This window comes from Polypterus senegalus, chromosome 2 (genome assembly GCF_016835505.1).
Source record: "Polypterus senegalus isolate Bchr_013 chromosome 2, ASM1683550v1, whole genome shotgun sequence".
Lineage (NCBI taxonomy): Eukaryota > Metazoa > Chordata > Cladistia > Polypteriformes > Polypteridae > Polypterus > Polypterus senegalus.
This window is the reverse complement of record NC_053155.1, coordinates 73,718,004-73,738,988: the sequence shown is the minus strand read 5'-3', so window position 1 is coordinate 73,738,988 and position 20,985 is coordinate 73,718,004. Positions and strand designations below refer to the sequence as shown.

The 20,985-nt window shown below is 36.2% G+C and overlaps 1 protein-coding gene across 1 annotated transcript in view; it reads right to left on the bottom strand.

The window, feature by feature from the left end:
• LOC120523040 (TBC1 domain family member 8) overlaps positions 1-20,985 on the bottom strand; it is a 156,041-nt gene that overhangs the window by 37,150 nt on the left and 97,906 nt on the right. Inside the window, exons 5-6 of the mRNA XM_039743979.1 lie at positions 12,295-12,535; positions 2,148-2,355 (exon numbers count right to left, since the gene is read on the bottom strand). Coding sequence (XP_039599913.1) covers positions 2,148-2,355; positions 12,295-12,535 — 449 coding nt within the window. The remainder of the gene's footprint in view (positions 1-2,147; positions 2,356-12,294; positions 12,536-20,985) is intronic.

The window sequence follows — 20,985 nt, the reverse complement described above, 5'->3', positions numbered from 1 at the left end:
GGCCAAGGCCACATTTACAAATTAAAAAAAGGGAAAACTCTGAACACTTGATAATAAATGTTACATACAGTATGAAAGAAAACAAATGACTCCAGCATATTTTGAATAAAATAAAACATTGAGGGGCTTCATGTCTTGGTTTGCTGAGCTTTCCCGGCAATGGAATACATTACACATTATAAAAGGCACATTTTAAAAATTTGTCATTATTATCAGTTATTGGGCAGCACAGTGGTTTCAGATTAGTTCTACTGCCTCCCATATCCCAAATCCTGATTTTAAATTCTAGTCCAGTTGCTGTTTCTGCAAGCATATTGCTCCTGGTAACCCAGTTTTCATATGCCAAAAAGCATATAGTTAAATTAACTGGAAAACATTATCCCTCTGCTTTTCCGTAACTACACCATATGCTTACCTTTAGTCATATTATTAATACAGTACTTCTAAGGATGGTTACAATGACTTGCAAATGACACTTTATTTTAGTGTTAAAAGAGGATGATCAGAGATTTTGCAATATATGGACTGCTTTAACTGACCTTGCACTAGACAACATCAGTAAAGTCCTCCATCACTAAATGAGTTATTTGAAGCAATGTGAAACTCTACTGTTCAATAAGATATTTAACTTAAAATAATATTTTTATCTCTCAATTTACTCTATGTCCTCAGGAAGTAATTATGTATGAAGAAATATGTATATGTTTCATTTATTTAATTTAGTGTTTGATATTATTAACGCTAATGTCTAGCTAATGTTACGAACATGGGGAATCTGCACCATAAATATTCTGTTTTTAAACATTCAGCTCCCATTATCAAAAACATCAACAACGACTGAGCATTGGTTTGAGAAGATGACAAAGTTATTGTTTATCAGGTTAAACAAGTGCAAACTGTAAATCCATGCAAAGGAAAATTTCATTATTACTTTAAATCCTTGTTAATGGTAAATGTATCATACATATCCTTAGCTTTCATTCCATCTAAAAATTAAAAAAGGCATGTTTTAATAAAGCTTACCTTATAAATCAATGCAAACATGCATTTAAATAAATACATTGTGTACTGAAACTCTTCAGCACATAATTATTCAATATCATGCAAATTTTCCTATAGTGATACATATGAAATACATTTGCTAAAAAAGCGTCTATCCATCCATTTCCTAGATGTGTTTTTTTGTAATTCAGGACTGCAGGGAGCTAGAGCTTGCCTTAGCAGCATCTAGCACTTGTAAGAGCACCAGTCCACTGCAAGACAAACATATATACATACATATATAATAAACATATATACATACATATATATATATATATATTTTTTTTTATTATATATGTATGTATATATGTTTGTCTTGCAGTGGACTGGTGCTCTTACCAGTGCTACATGCTGCCAGGGCACGCACACACACACACACACACACTCATACTGAGGAGATGAGCTTATCATGCATACATTAACGATATGAAAGAAAAATGAAGTGCCCTGAAAATGTCCATGTACACATTGGAGTGTTTAAACTATATATCACCATACTGATGGTGAACATGGATCCCCAAAATTTGCAAGGCAGCGATGCCATTCTGTACCAACTTGCTGCCCTAAAATATGGTAAAAAGTACACAATTAAGAGTACATTAAACAATATAAAGTACAAATTTAATCATGAATTAAACTAAATTATTTAGCTACATTTTTAAATATAATATCTGATCTAATTTTAAGCTGGGAGGAACAGTGGGAACATTGTTTAGAACCACAACCACAAGGCTGCAGAATCCCTGGCTCAAATTCTGGCCTGGGATCTGTATGTCTTGAATTTAGATGTGCATTCATGTTTTTTGTTGTGCAGATAAGGCTCATCAGATAAACTGACCCAGGATAAACATAGTTGAGTGTTTAAGTCTGCTCTGCACTGAAACGACACTCCATCGAGAGTTCTTTCATGCCTTACAACAAGTTCTGCTGGGGTGCGACCAAGAAATGGAGAAGCAGGTTACTAAGTGGACAATGGTGGTGGAGGGTAATTTAAGTGACTATGACAAATATTCTGCAATATGTGGCAGTGAAATTTTAAAATGTCACATACTTATCAATCTTTCATTTTTGAAAAGACAAATATGTTGGAAATAAAAAAAAAGTACCTCTCGGAAAGGGATTATCAGAATGCAGGCTCCGTCCTCTCTGCTGGTAAAGCACACAAAACTGTCAGACATATACATTGTTCCTGCTGTATGGCTACGGTTAAAGGGTGTCCAGAGGGAGCAGTCTATCACTCCTTGCAACCTCTCTTGGTGGGGTAAGCGGAACATGGCACGAAAATACTCTTTCTGTGCTCTCTCTTCAAGAACTCTGCAAATGGGAGAGAAAAAATGACATTTCTTTTCTTATTGTATCTGAACATTGTCCAGTTAAATGCACTAAAACTTTATTTATAAAGCATTCAACTAAAACACTTTCACATGGTTATGAATAAACAAAACACTGTTTAATTAAATCTCAAAGAATTTCAAAATGATTATCTTGAAACAGGTGTGTTGTTGTGTGGAGGAATTTTACACCGGTTCAAACCAATGTACTATATTTGATCATGCAACAGAATTGGTCTAATTTTAACTGGATATGAAGAGTGTCCCATCCCTTAAACAACAATCAACAAGGCACAGCTGTAGTAATATTTTTAAAACTAAAAGGGAAGGAAATAAAGATTGCAATATTTAGAGACTGAAGACAGACAATTATATAACTATTACAGAATTCTTATAGGAAATTCCTACATCTATGTGAAGTATTTCCTCATTTTTCCACAGGAAATGGTCTTAATCATTACCTGTTTAAATGAATGTTGCTTCAGGATGTATTATTTTACAAAATGATTCAACAAAAAGAGATGATTATTTGTCTTTTGTGTACCAGAGTGCATTGTTATACTACGGCCTTAGTATTCTACAGTACTATTTACATAGACTTGTTTCATACACTTGTAAATGTTATGAATGCTCATTCTACTTGTTGATAATCTGATTAAGTACAAGGGTGATGTTTTTAAGTTGATAATTAACATTCCAAGAGAGTTATTTAGAAAAATCCTTTATTGATAATGTGGAATGAAAAAAAACACATTACTGTCATGAAATGTTGGTTGCTTAAATGGAATGTAATGACTTTTATTAGCCAAGTACATTTACACATACAAGGAACTGTACTTAGTCTGACAAAATTAAATGCACATACATAAAGCCACCACTATATGAAACTTTATATAAAAAAAAAAAATAAAAAAAAAGAATGAAGTTAAAAAAAAAAAGATTATAGTGCAATTACAAAATGCTAACATTTCCTGATAACAAAATCTAGTGACCACTGTAACAAGATATGGTCTTTTAAAAATAGATCAAACATTAATAAGACTCATATTTGTAACATGACAGTTTATGACGTTACAATAAACTGTGTTCTCCTAGGCTGCAAGTAAAAGATTAACACAAGACCTACCCAGAAAAAATACTTTCAATATTAAAGGACAGTTTTATAAGTAATGACTCTTTAACCCATCGCACATATGAAAGGTTATACACTGATATATTTGTTTCATTCTATAATTCTAATAATTTATGGGAAAGGGAAATTTAATACATTTTATTTATTATTACTCTTTAATAAATAAATAAATTCCAATCAATGAGGAGGGTGTATTTGTTGTAGTGTGGAATTCCTACAGCAGAGGCCTTGCTCAATCCATTAAATGCAGTCTTTATCATATCCTGCAAAGTCTAGTGGTGTATTTGTGAAAAATGCCAGCAGATTCTGATGAAAACCAAATCATTGTGATATAAAAGAAACAATAAAGGTCTTATTAGCTGCATAATTGCCAAAAGTGATGAATATAATGTTAATCATTAAAATACATCTTCATATTCATATAGTTGTCTATGCAGTGTCATTACAAAATCATTAGAATTGAGTTTCCAGCGCAAAAAATTTACTTCTCTTCATACAATAGTATCACTAAGCACTGTAGTTTCTACGGCTTGAACTGTAACTTTAATGTTGCCTAATAAAAATATGGAAATTGAATACAATTGCAAATTCTGCATTCTGAGTGTTTGTTGTTCGCAATGTCCTTGGGTTTAAGTTACTGTTAGGCATGGCTTTGATTAGAATGTGCTAGAAATTGATAATGACATTCATTCTAAAACTTACAATACCAGGTGATTTCATTATTTTCCAGACTGTTTTTAAACAACTTAATGAAACCGAGGCTAAAAAAATGGCCAGATACTGCAAGTGTCAGTACCAGTTAATCTCATTATTTTCCAGATTGTTATAAAACAACTTAATCAAATTGAGTGAGGCTAAAAACACTGCCCAGTATGAAAGACTTAAAGCACATGGATTGTTTAGAGTGAAACACACTAATATGGGGAGAAGGGGTGGGAAGACTTAAATTCAACAACCTATTTACAGTGCATCCGGAAAGTATTGACAGTGCATCACTTTTTCCACATTTTGTTATGTTACAGCCCATAATGACAATGTGAAAAAAAGTTTACTTCAGGTTTTTGCAAATTTATTAAAAATAAAAATAACTGAGAAATTACAGCCTTTGCTCAATATTTTGTCGATGCACCTTTGGCAGCAATTACAGCCTCAAGTCTTTTTGAATATGATGCCACAAGCTTGACACACCTATCCTTGGCCAGTTTCGCCCATTCCTCTTTGTACCACCTCTCAAGCTCCATCAGGTTGGATGGGAAGCATCAGTACACAGCCATTTTAAGATCTCTCCAGAGATGTTCAATCATATTCAAGTCTGGGCTCTGGCTGGGCCACTCAAGGACATTCACAGAGTTGTCCTGAAGCTACTCCTTTAATATTTTGGCTGTGTGCTTAGGGTCGTTGTCCTGCTGAAAGATGAACCGTCGCCCCAGTCGGAGGTCAAGAGTGCTCTGGAGCAGGTGTTCATCCAGGATGTCTCTGAACATTGCTGCAGTCATCTTTCCCTGTATCCTGACTAGTCTCCCAGTTCCTGCCACTGAAAAACATCCCCACAGCATGATGCTGCCACCACCATGCTTCACTGTAGGGATGGTATAGGTCTGGAGATGAGCAGTGCCTGGTTTCCTCCAAACATGACACCTGGCATTCACACCAAAGAGTTCAATCTTTGTCTCATCAGACCAGAGAATTTTGTTTCTCATGGTCTGAGAGTCCTTCAGCTGCCTTTTGGCAAACTCCAGGCAAGCTGCCATGTGCCTTTAACTAAGGAGTGGCTTCCGTCTGGTCACTCTACCATACAGGCCTGATTGGTGGATTTCTGCAGAGATGTCCTTCTGAAAGGTTCTCCTCTCTCCACAGAGGACCTCTGGAGCTCTGACAGAGTGACCATCGGGTTCTTAGTCACCTCCCTGACTAAGGCCCTTCTCCCCCGAACACTCAGTTTAGATGGCTGGCCAGCTCTAGGAAGAGTCCTGGTGGTTTTGAACTTCTTCCACTTACGGATGATGGAGGCCACTGTGCTCATTGGAACCTTCAAAGTAGCAGAAATTTTTCTGTAACCTTCCCCAGATTTGTGCCTCGAGACTGTCTCGGAGGTCTACAGACAATTCCTTTGACTTCATGCTTGGTTTGTGCTCTGACATGAACTGTCAACTGTGGGACCTTATATAGACAGACAGGTGTGTGCCTTTCCAAATCATGTCCAATCAACTGAATTTACCACAGGTGGACTCCAACTAAGCTGCAGAAACATCTCAAGGATGATCAGAGGAAACAGGATGCACCTGAGCTCAATTTTGAGCTTCATGGCAAAGGCTGTGAATACTTATGTACATGTGCTTTATCAATTTTTTTATTTTTAATAAATTTGCAAAAATCTCAAATAAACTTTTTTCACATTGTCATTATGGAGTGTTGTGTTGAATATTCTGAGGAAAAAAATGAATTTAATCAATTTTGGAATAAGACTGTAACATAACAAAATGTGGAAAAAGTGATGCGCTGTGAATACTTTCCGGATGCACTGTAAGTAAACATGTGCAGTACTTTGTCCAATAAATCTGAAAAAATAAAGTGCACTCTGCATCAAATAATTTTACAATTTTTCTTGTGTTGCTGCCTCACAGCAAGGAGACCAAGGTTCACGTCCCGGGTCCTCTGTACATGGAGTTTACAAGTTTTCCACATGTTTGCAGGTTTTCCTCCCACAGTTTAAAGACATGCAGGTTAGATGGACAGGCAATACTAATTTGTGATGGACTAGGGTGCTGTCCAGAGATTATTCCTGTCTTGTGCCCATTGCTTGATGGGATGGACGCCAGCTCCCCCACAACCCTGCTCAGGATAGAGTGGGTTTGGAAAATGGATGGATGTACTTTCATTAATTTCAATTTGCTGCATTATTATTATTATCATTTAATACAGTTATATAAAACTTATGACTTTGGAAAACTGACCCGGAAATCCTTAACTCTGTATTGCACGGGCAGTTAAGAAAGCTTTAAAATGTAAAGATTTATAATTTATTGTGAAACTGCTTATTTTCCTACATTTTTCAGTTACTGATGAGAACACTAGGATATCACTTTCCAGAAAACTTAGAATAAATAAAAATAACAGGGAGTTTAATTTACATTGAAATGATTTAGCATTAGATAGACAGACAGAACCTCATTTGCCCCAAAAGGAAATTTGTTTTTTACAAAATCCCCAAAAATAGAAATGTACAAACAACTACAACCCCTCAAACACATACAAAAAAATTACCAACAACAAAAAAAAAAACAACTTTTGACTTTGCTAACGTTAGGAGTGTAGTAATCAAGCCATAGTGATGACAGTGTCATAGAGAAGATGTGCAGCATTGTTCATAATGACCATCGGTTTTGTCTTCATTCGCTCCATTGCTACTACCTTCACTAGGTCGAGTGTATATCCTATAACTGAGCCTGCCTTCTTAATTAGCATGTTGATTCAGAAGGCCAGAATACTATTGCACAGAAAATTGCACTGGCCATCACAAAGTTTAAAACAGGTTAAGGATTTCACTGTCCACATTAAAAGACCATAGCCTCCTAAGAAATAAAGGAGTCTACTCTGCCCTTTCTTCAGTAGTCCCTCCATGTTACTGGACAACTCCATACTTCTCACTGATGTGGACCTCCAAGCAGCAGTATGCCAATTTCATATTCACACCTTGATTAGTGACTGGGCGTAGAGACTCTCTGGTATGGCAAAAGTGAAGAAGTTCATAATAGAGGAGATCATTTACATATGACCTCTTGCTGTTTTTTAAAGCCACTTTTATTGATTGGGACAATGTCCTTAACTATGTGGTAATGGACGTGTATGTGTCTAAAATGATCATAAAGTAAAGCATACATTAATGGTAATGCTTCCTTTGCACAGTATATTATTAACATTTTCTGCTCTTGTTCTGATCTACAAGTATACAAATATCTCCTTATTGTTTACAATATTGTATGTTTACTTATCTAAGCATGTTAGTAGAATACTTCAAAAAATGTTTTTTTTTATTTATTTTATACCTTAAAGAAAATAATTATATTTAAATGCCGATGCATGCACTGCAAGTAATTTATTTGTAGTTTTGTGAATACTTACAAGTTTGTTTACAAATGAATGAACCCCTGATTTCTTCATTTTCTGTAGAAATTAAAAGTTAAGCATCAGTGACCAACTGGTTACTTTTACAAGGTGAAATTTAACTTGCATCTTATATAGCACCACTTGGTTTTCACTGAAGAGCAAGACTTAATCAAGTGGTGTTCAATTCTTATATTTCAAGCTTGTTTTGGCAACACATTAAACGAGATGTTATTACTGTCACATCACAACATCCAGCTGCAGTTACAGCTATGTTTGATGCCTTTCGCCTGAAGTCTGCAGATCTATTTTACACTCATATTATTTATAATAGCTTACCAATAAAGAACTGTGTTGCAAAAGTACCTTGCCAACCCTTCTATATACTGTGTTGTGCATCATACATGGATTCAACTTAGTCAGTCTGAGCTTTATATGTGCAAGTAGGTAAGTGGACTAAGCAAAATGCCCCTAGAAAAAAAACCTTGCAGGAAAAATATGCATTGATTTCTGAACATGGGAAGTACATCTATATTCATGAAGCACAACATGAACTATCCCTCTGTGATTTGCATGTTGAAATATCCCCTGATATATTTTGCTTTTTTCTTTTTGTTTTGTTTTTCTTAACTGCATAAGTTAAAGAAGGCTTACATTATACCAGGGCTGACGACAACAGCATTAAGAGCATGTCCTGCAGTAGTACCTCATCTTGAGGTAAATAGCAGTACATACAGCAAACTACCTATGACCAACGGTTACATGTTAGCAAAATTCCACATTATCCTTCCATCCATTATCCAACCCGCTATATCCTAACTACAGGGTCACGGGGGTCTGCTGGAGCCAATCCCAGCCAACACAGGGCACAAGGCAGGAAACAAACCCAGGGTCCCTGCTCCTTGGCCCCATGAGGCACCTTAATGTTTATTTTTAAATGCATTTAAAATTAAATTTCAAAATTCCTTCTTCAATAATATTTCAATATTGCAGCTTTTCTAGAAGGTGAGTAAAATAAAAATCATGACCAACATTTCATCAAGTGATTTTGTTTGTTAGCATGGCTATCTTCATGTGCAGCTGTGTCTTTTTGAAAAGCAACAAACAGTTTAAATTCTTGGACCTGAGGTGAATTAATTTAAAGTAGGTATCCCTGCCCTGCATCACATGCTGCCTGAAGATGGCACTGTGTGATCATTAAAAACATGGATTAAGTAGGCTGCGTTTGGTAGAAAGCCAAGTGGGTAGTCTTTACAGTTTCATCCTTCATTGTGGATTATCCATAGACTGAAGTCTGGTTGCATTTTGTGACTCATTCAAAACTATCTGACCTAGGTTCCTGGGCAAGGCTTCATGTTACCAGTTTGAATGAACATGTCATTTAACTATCCTTCTAAAAGATACTCCTTGTAAGCTTGTATAGAAAGCCACATTTTATTGATACAGAACATGTTTTGTAATTCAAATTATCAAAGTGTGATATTGCCATTTTGACTAAGGGTACAGGATGTGTCATGGATCAGCTTGGGTTTTCATATAAAAAAACATCCTGTGACATTTATAAAACAAATTTCTGTGAACCCCTCGCATGAAAAGGCTTAGCTTCCTCTTACCTAAAATAAGAATGAAACTCATTTCTCCCACAGTTGTCAACTGGCGATTTGTTTTGTTAGCTTGATTTATGACAAGGCTGAATCTAGTTACTTATTAACTGCTATTTATTCATGCAGGTCTAGGATCACTTAAATGTAATATTTCAATAGGTATACTTTAATATGTACCATTACAAATGATAAATAACTGCAAAGATAAACTTCTAAAGTTTGGTTTTGCTCAGCACAATGGAGGAACACTTGACAAATTAACTGACGACCCTGAATTTGTAGTAAATTTTATATATGTAGATCTAGTCACATATCCTCATGGAGCAAAGAGAGAAGGGACACACACAGAAAAACTGTGCAATAATTGTAATAAATAAGCCCCATGATTTAACTTTAAATAAACTTCCAAACATGTATTGATACTTTCTTATTTTAAAGTTTAACATCAAGTAGCTATCAAGTGGATATAGAGAGCCATGATATAAAGATATTCTGCAGGTTCCTTCTCTTCTCCCATTACATTAAACTGAACTGATTTTTCTTGAGCAAAATCCAGAATGCTATTTTCATTTTCCTATTGTGTGTAAGGGCACCAGTAAGGTGAATTAAATGGTCTGGGTTCACACAAGTTAGAAACTGCTACTCATATTAAATAAAAGGGACACAGCATCACAGAATTGTTGCAGACTTTTTTCTTTATTTTTATAAACATAACCATAGTTACCATTTACAAAATAAATAAACCCAGAACCAGTAAAAGCCAACAATAAAAAAAGAGGCCGGCAATGGTAACTTTTCTTAAATGTTTATTATAAATTTAAGCTACCAATTTTAATTAAAAACAATAACAGCTATGTTCAGCAAAGCTTAAGGCTGCTTGCTTTGATATTTATAATTTGCAGAATCTACAGGATATTTGAATATATTAGAAAGTTTAAAGCCTAAACTACCAAAACCCTTCATGGGATCAAAGTGGATGGCTCACCAATAAAACGAAAAATCCTTGTATTTTCAAATTATGCATATTGTGCTTTTTATCAAAATATACTGCTCAAAAGAATTAAAGGAACACTTTTTAATCAGAGTATAGCATAAAGTCAATGAAACTTATGGGATGTTAATCTGGTCAGTTAAGTAGCAGAGGGGGTTGTTAATCAGTTTCAGCTGCTGTGGTGTTAATGAAATTAACAACAGATCCACTAGAGGGGCAACAATGAGATGACCCCCAAAACAGGAATGGTTTAACAGGTGGAGGCCACTGACATTTTTCCCTCCTTATCTTTTCTGACTGTTTCTTCACTAGTTTTGCATTTGGCTACAGTCAGTGTCACTACTGGTAGCATGAGGCGATACCTGGACCCTAACAGAGGTTGCACAGGTAGTCCAACTTCTCCAGGATGGCACATCAATACGTGTCATTGCCAGAAGGTTTGCTGTGTCTCCCTGCACAGTCTCAAGGGCATGGAGGAGATTCTAGGAGACAAGCAGTTACTCTAGGAGAGCTGGAGAGGGCCATAGAAGGTCCATAACCCATCAGCAGGACCAGTATCTGCTCCTTTGGGCAAGGAGGAACAGGATGAGCACTGCCAGAGCCCTACAAAATGACCTCCAGCAGGCCACTGGTGTGAATGTCTCTGACCAAACAACCAGAATGACTTCATGAGGGTGACCCAAGGGCCCTGAGCTCACTGCCCAGCAGCATGCAGCTTGATTGGCATTCACCATAGAATACCACAATTGGCAGATGCACCACTGGTGCCCTGTGCTTTTTACAGATGAGAGCAGGTTCACCCAGAGCATGTGACAGAAGTGAAAGGGTCTGGAGAAGCCATGGAGAACATTATGCTGCCTGTAACATCATTCAGCATGAGCAGTTTGGTGGTGGGTTAATGATTGTCTGGGGAGGCATATCCATGGAGGGTCACACAGACCGCTACAGGCTTGACAAAGGCACCTTGGCTGCCATTAGGTATCAGGATGAAATCATTGGACCCATTGTCAGACCCTATGCTGGTACAGTGGCTCCTGGTGCACGACAATTCCTGACCTCATGTGGTGAGAGTATGCAGGCAGTTCCTGGAGGATGAAGGAATTGATACCATTGACTGGCCACCACACTTTCCTGACCTAAATCCAATAGAACACCTCTGGGACATTATGTTTTGGTCCATCCAATGCCACCAGGTTGCACCTCAGACTGTCCAGGAGCTCAGTGATGCCCTGGTCCAGATCTGGGAGGAGATCCCCCACAACATCATCTCAGAAGCATGCACCGATGTTGTCAGGCATGTATACAAGAACACAGGGGCCATACAAAGTGCTGCGTACAATTTTGAGTTGCTGCAATTAAATTTTGGCAAAATGGACTAGCCTGCCACATAATTTTTTCACTCTGATTTTTGGGGCGTCTTTGAATTCAGGGCTCTGTAGGTTGATCATTTTCATTTCCATCAAACGATGTGGCATCCTTTCGTTCCTAACACATTACCCAGTCTATATCAGTATAGATATCCAGGAGGATTTCTTTTTCCCATTGAGATCTGATGTGTTTTTAAAGTGTTCCTTTAATTTTTTTGAGCAGTTTATAATATTTGGAATGGAAATTCTATAATGCTTTAAGTACTGGTTTTCTTGCTGGAATTATATATTCTTTGCGTATGAGCTACACTTCTCAGTTCACTCAATCTATGCCCAAAAGTGGATTTTTATGTTATATTTTAATAAAAATGATGGTTATACTTGTAACCATTTTGCTATTAATATACCATTTTAACACTGCCTACTCTGTTTCAGACTTCTGTCTTACTTTCTGACCTTTAAAGCACAGAGGAATTTCTTTTCCAAACTGTCACTGAATGTTGCCTGTAAACTTATGTAAATGATATCAAGTATAATTACTGCCAACATTTCAGTCTTCCCAAATTGTTTCATCTTCTTGTCAAAGGTTTGGACGATACAATATACAGGAATTAAGACTTTCTGCATTAAAACACATTGTTCATCTTACTTCCAACATTCTCTCCTAATGTTGTCTACCTTACTAATGGGACTATGTCTTCATAAGCAAATGATGATTGCTCACCTCTTTGTGATATGTGCTGGTTCTTGTAGAGACTGATCCAACTCAAACACTTCATTGTCTAGCAGCCTCCGAATGGTTATATCAGCAAGTTGCTCCATAATCCGAAAAGCTTCTTCAATGTTTAGGAACATGGAAAAATCTCGCTCTTTGCTTCTGGTTGTAACCCTGATGTTGTCTGTAATAAAACTGGTGGACGTTCTTTCCAATTTTGTTACATCAGCCCAAGGAGCAACAAGTTTCACTATAAAAAACATAAAAGAAAAATGCTGTGAACTATTCATTTTGAGAATGTTTAATACAAACAGACCAATTCATCCATCCATTTTCTAAACCTGCTTTTATCCTGAACAGGGTCGCAGGGAAACTGGAGCCTATCTCAGCAAGCACAGACCACAAGCCAGGAACTACCCCTGAACAGGGCACCAATCTATCGCAGAGACAAACTCATTAATTTATCAATCGGATATGCACTAAAAATATATAATACTTTACCATATATAAAATATGTAATACCTTTTAATACTGGTTCCACTTATAAAGAATGCAACTTAAAACATTAAAAGGCTAGGTAAAAAATAGCTATACTAAAATCTGTACAGAGATAAGTGAACAGGCACCTCATCAACTAAAGAAAACATTCTAATCCAGCATGCCAAGATAAATTAATATGTTCTATTTTGAATAAATGTATCTCAGTGGAGACACGATCAACACGTTCAACATTCTGAAAACTCAATGACAAAGATATAATCAAGAAGTTTTATTTCTCTCATGAAAAGATATTTAATTAAGGATGCTGGATTTTGAGACCTAAAAATAGGTAACAGTGTTTTAGTTTTTTTATTTTAAACAGAGGGTTATGGGAATCTAAAGCAAATTTTTCTTAATTTTTTTTTTTTTAAGAATTAAGTGATTCATTCATTACTAAAAGGTGTAAAGTGAGGCTGCACCAGGGATCAGAAAACATGCGACAATGCTCAAAATTCAGTGATACAGTTTGACAAGTACAACTGATTATTATTGTTCTCCTACACAACATTTTCTACACTGAAAGTATGATTATTTGTGTGTCACAGCATAGATGGAATGTTATTTCTGTAGCAAGGCACAGAAGGTACTTGGCTTGCTAACAACAAGGCAACAACCAGCTCCTTCTGCTTGTACATTATTGTGAACAGCCCCTACATTAGCTCTTATTTTACCTTGTGCTCCCTTGCTACGGTTCGCCAGCTTCCTTACACAATCACTTGATCTGTCAGCCACTTGCTCATTCTGGTGCATTTTACTACTTGCCTCTGACATGCATCATCTCTTTTGCATTAATCATTGCCCAGACAAGTATCAGTGACCAACATGAATATAGACATAAACAGGAAAATTGATTTGAATCTTATTAAATAATAGCCTCTTTATAAAACACTTGTCCCTTTCAGATGTTTTTTTCTTTATCTAAGAAAAAAGCAGTTAAGAAAAGTATTTTATTTTCCAGCCACATTAGCAATACTGGTAATCTGTTGTATTCTATGCATGGAGAGGAAGGGATCATGAGACTCTGAAAATACAACCCTTTTTTGTTTTCAGTCAATACAGTAATTTGATTCTCTCTCTCTGCAAAGCCTTATTTGTGCAGTTTGTTTATACAAAACAGTTGAAATAGATTTAAAGTACCCTTGTCTCCATCTGTTGATACAGATTGAGAAAACACATAAAGTTGGTTATTCTCAGGTTCACTAAAGACTATGTTGGAGCACAAGGTACGCTCATGCACCCAACACCAGATCAAATTCAGTGCTTGATGCATTTCAGTTATACTGATAGTAAAGAAAAGGTTACAAGATTGGCAGTTTTAGAAAATGGGCAGACAGTTTATCTTAAAATCCATTCATCCATTTTCCAACCCGTTGAATCCGAACACAGGGTCACGGGGGTCTGCTGGACCTAATCCCAGACAACACTGGGCGAAAGGCAGGAACCAATCCGGGCAGGGCGCCAACCCACCGCAGGACACACACACCCAGCAGGGACAATTTAGAATTGCCAATCAATGTTGTTGATAATGTCTCATATCAATGAAATCCAAATCTAGCTGGCTTGAAATTCCCTTCATAGATACGTGTCATCTCTCGTTTTTCCTTTATCACTGCAGTAGCAGTAGTTAACATTATACAAAGTTATTGTCTGTTATACCTGCATTTTTATCACTCTTTAATTCAATATTGTTCTTTATGTATGCTACTGCTGGAGTATGTGAATTTCCCCTTGGGATTAATAAAGTATAGATCTATCTATCTATCTATCTATCTATCTAGTGTGTTACATTGGAAAAAGTGACCACTTTTCCCACTTCTCTAAGTGACCACTTTCTCACTTGTCTAAAGGACGGGCTATTAACGGCCATTTCCTTCTGTTATGCCAGGTTAACTTTAAAGAATGTGCAAATAATCCAATGTGTGGTTAAAATCCAGCCACTTCAACAGCATTCACAAAGCTCTTGGAGTTATTTATTATCACAGGAATGGTGGTGTTTGGTCTGTTAATTTTCCAGTCCAGTACAGCTTCCTTTCTGACAAGTGGTTTCCTTGTGTGACTTTCATAGAAAGTACCCTATCTGAAGAATAGGGTTTGCAATTACCCAGTTGTTGGTAATGTAGTGCACCGTGATTGTGATGAAGTTCTCTGCTGCATGAGATATCTGACCTATCTGTAGTTAAAGAAATTAATTTTGCATTGCTTAGATTCTCACAGCACTTCGCACCTGAGTTCCAGCACACTGAGCAAATTCTTAAGTAGTAGCGTGATTGTTTTGGTAACTTCTCTTTATCTTTGTGTTGGCTGCCTCACGTATTGGTTGTCTTCCCAGCTATGCACAGAAGAGAAAAAAGTTTTGGGGAGTGGTAATAACTGCTTTTTAAGAGAATGACATTAGGACTTTGCACTGATCCCTAGGGAAGTGTGTGCACTAGTAGAGATTTCTGGACAAGCCCTGCTTGTGAAACATCACATTTTTGACAACAGGGACTGAACTGGATACAATACCTGTCTTGTTCACCCTACCATTATAGAGGAAAGAGCACCCTGTGCATGTGTTGCATATTTTCATGGTTTTGCTTTATAAATAAATAAAAAATAAATAAAAAAAATTTGTGCTGCAATAATGTTCCAAAAGCGTAGCTTCGGGCTTTAAGTCCAAGCGTGCAGTCGGTGATGCAGCTTAGTGAGAAAATGTGCTAGATAAACTTGCACACTTGTGCCAGTGTAATAAAAACTTCAGATCCTCATGAAATGAATGTCACCGTGAGTCTGGTATTATTGTCAACGAGTTAACGAATTGACCAGCCAGTGGTTGAACATCATCTGTGGTATGCTCCCATACACCAAAACTTTTAAGGATCAAGCACCACACAAAGTAGGCGTTGCTGACAGATTATTTTAAGTCGGTTCACTCTTCGCGGTCTCCAGTGACATCCGCCAGCTATGCAGTAGAAGTGATGTCAAGATGTCACCGGTCACAGAGTCTTCCAACGGCAGCGAGTAAAGTTTTTTCTTTTTTAAGATGTTAGTGCAAAGGATCACAGAATTCTAAAGAATGCCTATGTAGAAGAAATGGTTTTTGCATTTACCAATTGACTTTTTCTGCACTGCATTTTATAGGTTATTTCATGGTGTTATGAAAAGTGAATATTGCCAAAAATAGTGTTTTGTTATAAATAATTCCATGAGGAAAGGTGTATCAAGGAAACCCATGAAGCTTTGGTTACAAGTCTGCAGCTGATACCGTTGTGCCACCGAAGCTGTCGTAGCAATTGCGTGTCAATGTTGCAGGTAAACGCGGGTTGTTTTTCTGCAGTTATATTTTTGAATAACAGCGCATTTGTTCTGTTATATTTGTACATTTTGTGAAAGTGTTTCTTTGACATTTGGAATTCAGGCTTCACACATTATATACTTCATGTCTACATTTTGTCAATTATTACCAAAACATGAAAAACGTTTCTGTTTAAACAATGTGTTTACATAGAATGTTGTAGACACAGAACACACATGAAATGCATGTGCTCCAAATAATGATATAGTATTTATAAAAGGTGTAATTTTGCTTGACTTCTCACTCTATACAAACTCTAAGCAATTGACACGCAGGTAAACAGAGTAGACCTGAGACAACTGTGCGGGGTGGGGGGATGTGATAGTAGGCTGCTTGCTGTTTGCTGCTTATCCACACATTTAGAAGACAAAAGACGCTGACGGAGAGGTGTGAAGCATTTTAAGGTGGGACGGATCTATGAGTTTTTTCGTAGGCTCTGGTAATTCTAGTGTTAAGCTCATGTGATCTTTAGGAAAGCAGTGAAATTTTTATTTTACATTTATAGTTGAATTTTCAAGTCAACATGGCCAAGGGTTTGCAATTTACAAATATGAAAATACTTGTATTTTGAGTACAAAATCTAAGCCCAGGAAACAAATTCTAAAGTGCATTAAGCCATGTATCTAAAAGCGGAACAAAAAACTTCTCTTTTCCTTTATTTTGTTAGTAGGCAAAGGGAAATTTCGCTTATAAAATACTTGCTTTCTTAGGTGGAAGAGGAACTTTTGGTTTGCAACTTAAGGGGTAAAAAACAAAACAAAATGTAAAAGAAATTCTTTTCTCAAATGTCATTCCTAATTTTGAAGATCTGACAGTGACCTACTGTGCATAGCATGAAAAATGCTTTACATCACAAACTATTCTAAGGTAAAGGTTCAAAAACAATTTTGTGTTAAGGATTTCCATCTTGTGCTTCCGAGAAACTACTTGGCCATTCTAAACATATCAATCAGGTCACAGTTACTAACACAAATTAAATGATTAGAGACAGTAAAGGTTATTATGCTACTACACCTGCAGCAGTATGATTATGTATTAGACACTTTCATAAATAAGAGTAATAGCACTTATCATATCTTCATTTGATAATGATGGTAATGATGGAACTTTATTTGTCCCCAGGGTGAAATCTGGCTTTTTACAGAAGCCCTTTAAATAAATATAAATACTTGAAAAATAAGGAGATAATAGTTTTAGTAACATTAATTGTTACCTTATAATATTGAGATAAATTACATTATTGTTTCTGGTAAAAGACTTTGAGCTGCATTCAATGTATTAAAAAGTCTGACACAAATAAATGTAGTATTACGTATTAATTTTTTGCTCTCAAGACATTGTGGAATCCATTTGTTATGCTAAATATAAACTCACTGGTCATCACACTTTAGGCGAGTACGAGTGACACAATATTCTGGTCAATATGTCATCAATACCACCACCAGGTAGATGTCCTCTCATGGCCTGCAAAACACCAAAATCTGAAACCAACTCAGCAAAATAAGACAGAGTCAGGTACCAAGTCTGAAGATGGTGATATGCATCCCAAAGTACACTAATTCTCCAATGCAGGGTGAAGTCAGAGTTGTCAATAAACTTAATATACACATCTCTGGGTTGCTGGAAAAAACAGGAGTTCCCACCAATTAAAACCATTCCCTGGTGAATAGAAAGCAGCGCTAACTACTAAGTCACTATGCCATTTATCACATTTGATTTTAAAAAGTAAACATTTGACATTGATACCTCAAAGAATTTATGCAAATTCCTATTAACAATAAAATATAACTTTTTGAAGTGCTCCAGTTGCCAATTTTTTCTGTTTCTACATTGGTATTCCTCTCACATCACAGAGAGAAGCAGGTTACGTTAATTTACAACCCATAACTGGATCTAAAAGAGAAAACATGGGTGTGTGTATGATGGTGCCCTGTGTTGACCTGGTGCCTTGTTAATGACTGGTTTCAGGTTTGTGTCTCTAGCTGCTAGGATAAGCTCTAACCTCAGCACTACCAAAATGAATAAGCAGGAGAGAAATGGATGGATAATAACATAAAATTACTATCTTACTTGAAACAGTTCTGCAAATTTCACAGTGGTGAACACAGCTACAGATGTTTTAGTGTGTTTCTGTTTCCCGAAATTATATGCTATGCTGGTGATCAGCCTATCTAGGTCAATAAATGCATTTGATAGGTGGCACGAAGGTTTGATTTTTTGAATTAATTTTTGCGTTTAAAATTTTTTAAACATTATCTGTTGTTTTTAAAAAATTTTGAACAATACCTGTATACAAGATTTCCCTGATACTGCCGTGACAGGCATGGGACTCTGGGAAGAGCATTAAGTAGGTTTAATGGATGCATAAAGAAAACACTATGTGTGTACAACAAAATATAGCAAAATGGACTTTGTTGTCACACGCAGCCATTTTAAAAAGTCCAGTATAAGCCAAGGCAATTCTCCTTTCACACATGGATGCAAGTAGACACTTGGTGATTTGGCTGTTGTTCAAACACATACCTTCTTTCAACAAGCCATCTAAAACTCAGTTCTTCGCTACTTCAATGTTTTAACGGTTATAAGTTAGAAGTATTTTTAAAATAACTTCATTCATTTTGATAACTTTTAAAAGAATTAGTGATTATAAGTACAGGCTATAGAGGGGCACAACTCAGCACTCTTCTTTTTGTCTATGAAGCAGGAACTTCTTTACCAGAACAAAGGGTAAATGTAGTCAGTATAACTGGAATCATGAGAGAGATCAATAAATGCTAAGGACTTGCGCACACCAAGCTCCAAAACCAAGGAAATGTCAGTAAAGACAATTTTTAAAATAAGTCAGATTTATTGTGTGCTATATACACTAGCCATTCCTTTATTCAAGCAAAAAATAAAGAAGAGAAAAAAAAAGGCCGCTTTCACAATGTTTAAGCATTTCAATGGTAAGTAACTTGTAATAACTGTCCAGTCAGAAGTCTTGGGATGTTTTCTGTTTATTTACTGATTATATTAGATATGAGGCAGCAGTGACAAAACTAGCTAATTCACAGAATTATCAATCAGTGTTTAATCTGTGAACTGCAACAGAAAAACACTGTTCTATTTTATCTTTAAAGGTTTGCATATTTCAGCTCTCCTGTCCTGATCATATCAGGATAATGCACCTCAACTACCCACACTACTAATTTGCCCCACTGGCTTCCAGTCACTGCAGGGATCCAGTTCAAAACCCTTGTGTTGACCTACAGGTGAATCTACCTGAATCCAGGACTTTGATCCAGTTTGTGGATCACAAGTTAAACTGAATGAGGTTTCTGAATGCTAAATATGAAGCTGTGGAATTACTATTTCCTCCTATTTATTATAATAGAGATCATTTGGAACTGGTACCATTTGACCAAATGTGAAGAGTTATTCAGAATATTTTCTAATAAAGTTCTGTAATAATTTAGCATTACAACATAGAACATATTTTTCAAATGGCTGATCCAAAGGAATTAGAAACTCATACAGGACTAGTCGTCCTAAGCACAACTAAAGCTGTTCAATATAATTTTATCTGATTCATGCATACAAAGTACTCAAGTCTCATTACAACTAGTGTGGAATAATGTTAGTGAGAAAACTAAATTTTCCCACAAGCAATATTTTAACAGTGTTAACAAATCTTACACAATAATGTAAAATTAGTATAATTGAGGTGTAAGCACAGTACAATACCCATTGTTAAATAGCTAATGTACTTGGTGATACAGCAACTGGTTAGCATAGGCACAGAGCTTTAAAGAAACACATTTTGTCACTTTTCTTACTCATTTGTATCTGGCAAATAGTGTAAGACTAATGCCGCTCGTAATTGTAGATTCTGGAACTGGTTTTATCCATAGATCACAAGGTCGCAGAGTAAACAATCCTGTTTATGATGTACATATTCAGTATACTGTATTCAATACACCGTATAAACACATAATATATGTATGTTTATGTTGCATGCTATGTATACTTTTGTATGTGTGTGTGTCATTGTTGGAGACATGAAAGTAACAATGTCATTGTATTCTATGTAACATGTACTATGTGCACTTGACAATAAGCTTGAAGCTGAACCAAGTTTCTCTATTTCCTTGAAAAATACTTTGAGATTTTTATATTTTTTGACATGATTATTTCACATCTCATAACATCTCTTAAACGAACTGTAATACTAATAGTCATAGTTTTGGAAAGCAAAGAGGCTTTGTTGGTTAGATTAACAGGATGTCTATAAGGCACTACAGTGTTACACAATTAAGTCATCTAACTTTCAGATCCTTAAAGAAAAGGAAAACAGAAATGCAACTCTGGATGTGAAACCTGAAAATATTCAACTTTATCCTGTTTTTGGCCATACAAAAGGTAAAAATTTATATCTAAACCGGAGGTTTAAAAATGGCAGCAAAACAAAATACATCCATCCATCCATCCATTATCCAACCCGCTATATCCTAACTACAGGGTCATGGGGGTCTGCTGGAGCCAATCCCAGCCAACACAGGGCACAAGGCAGGAAACAAACCCCGGAAAGGGCGCCAGCCCACCACAGAACAAAATACACATAAATGATATTATTGAAGAAAAGGCAACTCTATAATATAAGAAAAACATAGTATCAGTACTGACTGCAGAACTAATATGCATATGACATCACCAGTAAGAACAATATTAGAAATATCAAAAAGCAGTTAGAAAATGATATTGATAAGGCAAAAGACACATCTTATAGGTAAACTCAGTATTTTAGTAATAAGAAACAGTCATGAAGGAGTTAAAGCATATTAAGAACA